Source organism: Gouania willdenowi, unplaced genomic scaffold, assembly GCF_900634775.1.
Source record: "Gouania willdenowi unplaced genomic scaffold, fGouWil2.1 scaffold_188_arrow_ctg1, whole genome shotgun sequence".
Taxonomy (NCBI): Eukaryota; Metazoa; Chordata; class Actinopteri; order Blenniiformes; family Gobiesocidae; genus Gouania; species Gouania willdenowi.
In genome coordinates, this window is record NW_021144938.1 from 28592 (window position 1) to 35981 (window position 7390).

Sequence of the window (7390 nt, forward strand, 5' to 3'; positions counted from 1 at the left end):
TCTAAAGGAAGGTACAAACATGTTTCAGTTAAAAAAAAGCTTTAAAAACTTCATATTTTCAATGTAATTAAATAAATATGTTTAAATATCACTGTTCGTTAAACATTTATTTTTTTTGTTTATTTCAGGTATGGGTCAGCCCGAGGGTTGGGTCGCTGGCTGGGCCGAACCCGAGGGTTCCCCACTTTGGAGGGATGTGGGAGAGGGAGATCAGATCAGTGAAGGCTTCTCTAAGAGTCATCTTGAAAGAGGAAGTTGTCCCGGAGCCAGTCCTACGCACCCTGTTCACCGAAGTAGAAGGCATCCTGAATGCCAAGCCACTTGGGTACGTCTCGGCAGATATAGCAGATCCTGATCCCGTGACACCAAGCATGCTACTCATGGGTCGCAGAGATTCTTCTCTTCCACAAGCCCTCTACGACAACGAAGACCTGTTGGGGAGGCGCCGATGGAGACACAGTCAGGTGCTTGCCGATAACTTCTGGTCTTCCTTCACTCGCCAATACCTTCCGGGCCTACAAGATCGTCAGAAGTGGACGACTGAGGCGAAGGGGCTCTGTGTTGGACAGGTGGTCCTCATTGTTGACCCACGGTTCCCAAGAGCATCCTGGCCAGTGGGTATTGTGACTGAGACTTTTCCTGCTCCAGATGGTCGGGTACGTACAGCTTCTGTTAAGGTGAAATCGAAGATTTACACCCGTCCGGTTGATCCCTCTTCCTCAGTTGGCTGAGGAAGAAGATAGTACTCCAGGCAGTCTTCCCGGGGATGGACAATTATCCTGACTGACAATTGGGGGCGGCTGTGTTGGGAAGACTGGGGGGAACTAATGTTTGTTCCGTGTTTCTACACGTGCCTCTTTCAGTGTTGCACATTGTTCCATGTCCTGTTCTGACAGAGCTACCATGTGTGCATCATCTGTTCTAAAGTAAGTTAATTTACTGTTTAAATGTTCTTAATTTATTAATATATATATATATATATATATATTTATTTATATATTATTATTAGTTTGAATTCATCACTGCAGCGCAAACAGTTGGTGGAACAATGACTGATGACAAACTTTTGGGGTGTGCAGTTACATCAAGCCCTTTAATATTCTTCTCCTTCCTCTCCTTCATATTCCACACTATCAGCGCCAACTTCTTCATAATCTTTCTCCAGGGCAGCCATGTCCTCTCTGGCCTCTGAGAATTCTCCCTCCTCCATTCCCTCTCCAACATACCAGTGGACAAAGGCTCTCTTGGCGTACATGAGGTCAAACTTGTGGTTTAGTCTGGCCCAGACCTCAGAGATGGCAGTGGTGTTGCTCAGCATGCAAACGGCCCTCTGCACTTTGGCCAGGTCTCCTCCAGGAACCACAGAGGGAGGCTGGTAGTTGATGCCCACCTTGAAGCCAGTGGGGCACCAGTCCACAAACTGGATGGAGCGTTTGGTCTTAATGGCTGCAATGGCAGCGTTGATATGGCAAGCCCTTTTAACATTTAATAAGTTATCTGAAATTCAATTGCTGATATCTGATATCAATTGTTACATGTAAAAATGTAATTGCAGATATCTGTAATTCAGTTTCTACATGTCGAAATGACATTTTGACATGTTGAAATATCTGTAAAATGGCTTTACAGATATCTTGAATTAACATTTCAACATGTCACAATTACATTTGAACATGTTCAAATGTAATTTCCACTAGTGAAAACTAAATTTCTCCATGTCCGCCAGACTTATTAAAGTTAAAAGGGCTTGCCATACGAAGCAGGCATTTGTGATTTCAGACACAGACAGCTGCTCATGGTAGGCTTTCTCAGCAGAGATGACCGGGGCATAGGTGGCCATTGGGAAGTGGATACGAGGGTAAGGCACCAAGTTGGTCTGAAACTCTGTCAGATCAACATTCAGAGCTCCATCAAAACGAAGAGAAGATGTGATTGATGAGATGGTCTGGCTCATGAGACGGTTAAGATTAGGGTATGAAGGGTGCTCAATATCAAGGTTCCTCTGGCAGATGTCGTAGATGGCCTCGTTGTCCACCATGAAGGCACAGTCTGAGTGCTCCAAGGTGGTGTGGGTGGTCAGGATGGAGTTGTAAGGCTCAACTACAGCAGTGGAAATCTGGGGTGATGGGTAGACAGCAAACTCAAGCTTGGCCTTTTTACCATAGTCAACAGACAGCCTCTCCATCATCAAGGAGGTGAAACCAGAGCCAGTGCCTCCACCAAAGGAGTGGTAGATGAGAAATCCCTGCAGGCCAGTGCACTGATCCGCCTGTAAAAAAAAAAGCAATAAAATCCTTATTAGTTTTAAGATTAGGTTTTATTTTATTATTTCCTTTATTTGCACTATACCTGTAAGTGTTATGTTGTATTATAGTGTATTATTGTCATTTTAAATTTTAAAATAGGTTGTATATTTTTTCAATGGGTTTGTTGTATCACAGAATTGCATTGTTTTGTCTTGATATTTAAAAGAAATGATAATGTGTTCACAGTGATTCCAGTATAAAGAAGTATTCTGTGTATAGTTATAAGTTTGTTAGTCATAGTTCTGATATAATCATATAATAATGAGTAATGATATGATTACAAACCGATGACAGTAGGCTCCAGGTCTACATAAAGCACTCTGGGGACACGTTTCCCTGTCTCAGTTTCGCTGAAGAAGGTGTTGAAGGAGTCGTCTCCGCCTCCAGATTCCTGGTTAGAAAGCACCTGTCCGTTTGGCTGAATCCCATGCTCCAGACAGAAAAGTTCCCAGCAGGAATTACCGATCTGGACTCCAGCTTGGCCCACATGAATAGAAATAATCTCACGCTGCAGAGAGAAAACAATATATCAGGATCCTGGCATCACTTAATCATGACATCAGTTGGTCATATGCTAATTTGTTTATTGCAAAATCTAATCATTTGTTCAATTATGAATATAAAGCAGATGAAGACAATGAAATCCTGTCTTACCATTGTTTATCTTTCTTTTTAAATGCTCAGGCTTTGGAGAGAAGTTGTAGTGTCAGAGAGAACTTTTACTCTGCGTTTCGACACCGTGTAGAACCAGTCTCTCAAAGCATTTCATCACTATAGTTGTTAGGGCCACTGGACGGTAATCATTGTGGCTGACAGGAGGCGATGACTGCTTGGTTCAGGGAGAGATTGAAAATCCTATTGAAGATGGGCGTGAGCTGGTGGGCACATGCTCTGAGCACCTTGCCAGGTACTCCATCTGGACCAGCAGCCTTCCTGGGGTTCACTGCCAGGAGCACCCTTCTGACGTCACGCTCCTCAATAGTGAGTGAAGAGGTGCTGGAACCTGGTGGGGGCGGGGCTGAGGCTGGTGAGTGCCGTGGGGTCTCAAAACGAGCAAAGAAGTAGTTGAGCTCCTCTGCCAGTGAAGCACTTCCATCCACTGTTGGTACATCACAGCCCCTGTAGTCTGTGATGTTCTGTAGCCCCTGCCACACCTGCCGTGGGTTGTTGCTGGACAGATGGTACTCAATCCTCCTCTTGTAGTCCGCTTTGGCTTCCTTGATTCCTCTTTTCAGGTCGGCTCGGGCAATGCTGTATAGGGCCCTGTCACCAGACCTGAAGGCAGCATCGCGGACTCTGATGAGTTTGCGGACCTGGCTGGTCATCCAGGGTTTCTGGTTAGGGAAAACCCAAATGAGAAATCCCTGCAGGCCAGTGCACTGATCCGCCTGTAAAAAAAAAAGCAATAAAATCCTTATTAGTTTTAAGATTAGGTTTTATTTCCTGCAACTTTCATTTCTTTTAGATGTACCATTTTACGAGTCCTATCCATAACAAGTTCTATGATCTCTTTCCCAATGGTGTAGTGTCCTCGGGCATAGTTGTTGGCAGCATCCTCTTTTCCTGTGATAAGCTGATCTGGATGAAACAGCTGACGGTACGTTCCTGTTCGCACTTCATCTATAGAGAAACTCAAAGCAGTAAAGTTATGTAGTTTCAAAATAATCTAATGAAATACACAATTCAGAATAATCTTCAATCCATCGACGTTTTTTTTTTTAAAAAAACATGACTTATTTAATTGGTGCAGTTTTCCTGATGTTTAGTCACAGGCCCAGGGCGCCATCTGCTGGAAGGGGGCCAAATAGCACCACATTTCTTTTTTTTTTAAATGATAATTTAAAAAGGTTTAATGAACGTGAAACACACCTTTTACAATCACTGTACATGTTTTCTCCTAATTGAATATTAATACTAAAAATCTGTAACTTTATATGTTAATCTTCTGCTCATATTTCTATTTATTTTATTCTAATTCTTGTTCTATTCTATATACAGTAATTATATTATGTTGTTTGCACATTGTGTTCTTTGATTTGATTAGTCAGTAACACAAAACCTAAAATCAAACAGGAAAGTAGAAATGTCCTTGTACTGAAACTGTATATACTGTATTTTAACTTTTGATTGCACTGTTTTACATTGTTTTTGGATTTTTGCACCATTGTTGTTATTGTTTCTTGAGACATTTGCACTATACCTGTAAGTGTTATGTTGTATTATAGTGTATTATTGTAATTTTAAAATAGGTTGTATATTTTTTCAATGGGTTTGTTGTATCACAGAATTGCATTGTTTTGTCTTGATATTTAAAAGAAATGATAATGTGTTCACAGTGATTCCAGTATAAAGAAGTATTCTGTGTATAGTTATAAGTTTGTTAGTCATAGTTCTGATATAATCATATAATAATGAGTAATGATATGATTACAAACCGATGACAGTAGGCTCCAGGTCTACATAAAGCGCTCTGGGGACACGTTTCCCTGTCCCAGTTTCACTGAAGAAGGTGTTGAAGGAGTCGTCTCCTCCTCCAGATTCCTGGTTTGAAAGCACCTGTCCGTTTGGCTGAATCCCATGCTCCAGACAGAAAAGTTCCCAGCAGGAATTACCGATCTGGACTCCAGCTTGGCCCACATGAATAGAAATACACTCACGCTGCAGAGAGAAAACAATATATCAGGATCCTGGCACCACTTAATCATGACATCAGTTGGTCATATGCTAATTTGTTTATTGCAAAATCTAATCATTTGTTCAATTATGAATATAAAGCAGATGAAGACAATGAAATCCTGTCTTACCATTGTTTTACTGTAAAAAAAAAAAAATGTTGATTTTACGGTAAATTCCTGGCAGCTGCGGTTGCCGAAAATATACCGTAAAATTACGGTATAATATTTTCTCCATTTACAGAAAATAAATGTATTATGGCTGTTGTTTTTACGATTAACAAATGTTATTTATTCCATATGTTGCTGTAAAAAACAAGGTGTATCAATATATATTTTACAGTTTTACTTAAAAATGTATATGAAAATACCGTATAAAATAAGCTTTTTGCCATGACATGACAGTTTTTGAATGGAAAATTAACAGTCAGATTTTTTTTTTTTTTTGTAAAAACCACTTCTTCTTTGGTCTTTTCCCTTCAGGGGTCTCCACAGTAAATCAGTTTCTTCCATCTAGACCTGTCTACTGTATCTTTTTCTCTGACACCAACTACCTTCATGTCCTCTTTTACCACATCTATTAACCTCCTCTTTGGTCTTCCTCTAGTCCTCCTACCTGGTAGTTCTAAACTCAGTATCCTTCTATCAATTTGTAAAAACCACAATAAACCAAATTAAAATGTTTTAATACTTGTTCTTTATTTATTTATTTTTTTATCTTTGAGGTTCTAAACAAACAGAATTTCAGAATTGATACATGTCACAAATCAATCATGACTTGTAGGAACAATTCTCAATCAAAAAATGTATTTTAAATATCAGACCTGGAGTCATTTAAATGACAAACATAACGTAAAAAAATGCTGAAACACTCAATAACATGCTCAACATATATGTTTCAGCAGCAAAGCAGGAGGAACCTAAGAATAAAGAAATGAAGAGAATATACTTAAAAGGGGATTTCGGGTTGGACATTTAAATAAGTAATATCGGGTGTGTCCCAAATCACATCCTAACACACTATGCACTACAAACTCAACAATGAGTATATAGGTTTGTTGGTGTAAACTACCACAGACAATAAGGCAGGTGAGTAGTTGTTGGCGTCCTGTTATGGTGACGATAGAAATGTGACTTTAAAGCTGTATATCCAGAAAACACTTGCTTACAACTGGTCCCAATCGATTTGAAAATAAGTCGGGGTTCATTGCGGTGCAATCTACAGTGTAACACATATGCTTTCACAGACTGGACGCTTTCTCCACATATAGTACAAGAATACATTTTGTCAACCTATAACGTGGCATCCAAACATAAGCAACCTGGTTAGCTTCGGGCTTCAGCACATAGACGGCCCCGCTTTAGCTTGGCGCTCGGCGGGAAAACCTACACTGTGTTACAGAGTAGTGCAAAACGCTTTCTTATGACTCCTGACTAAAGAAGAACACAAATGTATCTTCTAAAACAATGCCAACTTGAATTAATAGGCTTTCCCACGTTGTTATAAGAATTGTATACCCATAAACGCGCAGCTAAATGTCATTACATAAGGTTTACGGACTACAGTGTAGCGTCTTCAAAGATGTGTACTGAGTTACTCACCAGGAAACTAAAGACGGCAGGTGAAGAAGCTCTCGGTTACAACCATGGACTTCAAACTGCAGCGTCAGGATAGGATGTCCATGTCCATGTCCATGTCCATGTCCATGTCCATGTCCATGTCCAACGGGAACGGGTCACTCCAGCCGACTCCACTCACTCGCGCTGTAATCACAATCAGCGCATGCGCGGGAGGCTGACCGTGTCGGTAGCGGAACCGGAGACAGAAGCAGTGCACTGATTGGCCAGTTCAAATTCAGCCGCGTTAACTGTGGAAACTTGTTTAATCTTTTAGCATTGTTGTTACATTTGAGATGCTTTTAAAAATCATGTTTTAAGACTGCAGGACTCCTTTGAAAAAGAGGTTTTTAAATTCAATATGACTTTTCTTTAAAATCACTAAATTAGTTTTAATAATATATAATCGATATTATTTAAAGTTAATATATATTAATAGTAATTGCATATTTTTACTGTTGTGTCTTGTTGCACTTTCACATTAACTTTTAGATGTAATTTAAAAAATAATTGCAAAATACAGTACTCGAGTGCAATATGTTATACGTATTTTTTTCAGTTAAAAAAACGGTGCAAGAGAGACGAAATGTATATTTTAAAGAGAAGAAATGTAATCATTACAGTTTTTTCATGATTAACGAGTTTACTATGATTTTAATGTTATATAAACAGTAAAAACCCATTATTTATATTTATAGTTTTTTACTGGCATGGTTTCACAGTTTTTACCCGTAAATTTTACAGATTTTTTTTACAGAAATTTCTTTTTAAATGCTCAGGCTTTGGAGAGAAGTT

The 7390-nt window shown here is 39.6% G+C and overlaps 1 protein-coding gene across 1 annotated transcript; it reads right to left on the minus strand.

Annotated features, from left to right (window-relative positions):
• Positions 1–1075: 1075 nt before the first annotated feature.
• Positions 1076–5538, minus strand: LOC114458800 (tubulin alpha chain-like). Its single transcript, XM_028441185.1, has 5 exons — positions 5533–5538; positions 4742–4964; positions 3778–3926; positions 1757–2269; positions 1076–1501 (listed from the first exon to the last, which is right to left on the minus strand). The coding sequence occupies exons 1-5, from the start codon at positions 5536–5538 to the stop codon at positions 1094–1096; spliced, it is 1299 nt and encodes a 432-aa protein (XP_028296986.1). The 3' UTR covers positions 1076–1093.
• Between the last annotated feature and the right edge of the window lie 1852 nt (positions 5539–7390).

Excerpts from the sequence above, each read along its gene's own strand:
- LOC114458800 (XM_028441185.1), bottom strand. Across the intron at positions 2,270-3,777 it reads TGGATAGGACTCGTAAAATG|GCGGATCAGTGCACTGGCCT; the intron begins GTACATCTAAAA and ends TTTTTTTTACAG. Across the intron at positions 1,502-1,756 it reads AAATCACAAATGCCTGCTTC|TCAGATAACTTATTAAATGT; the intron begins GTATGGCAAGCC and ends AGCAATTGAATT.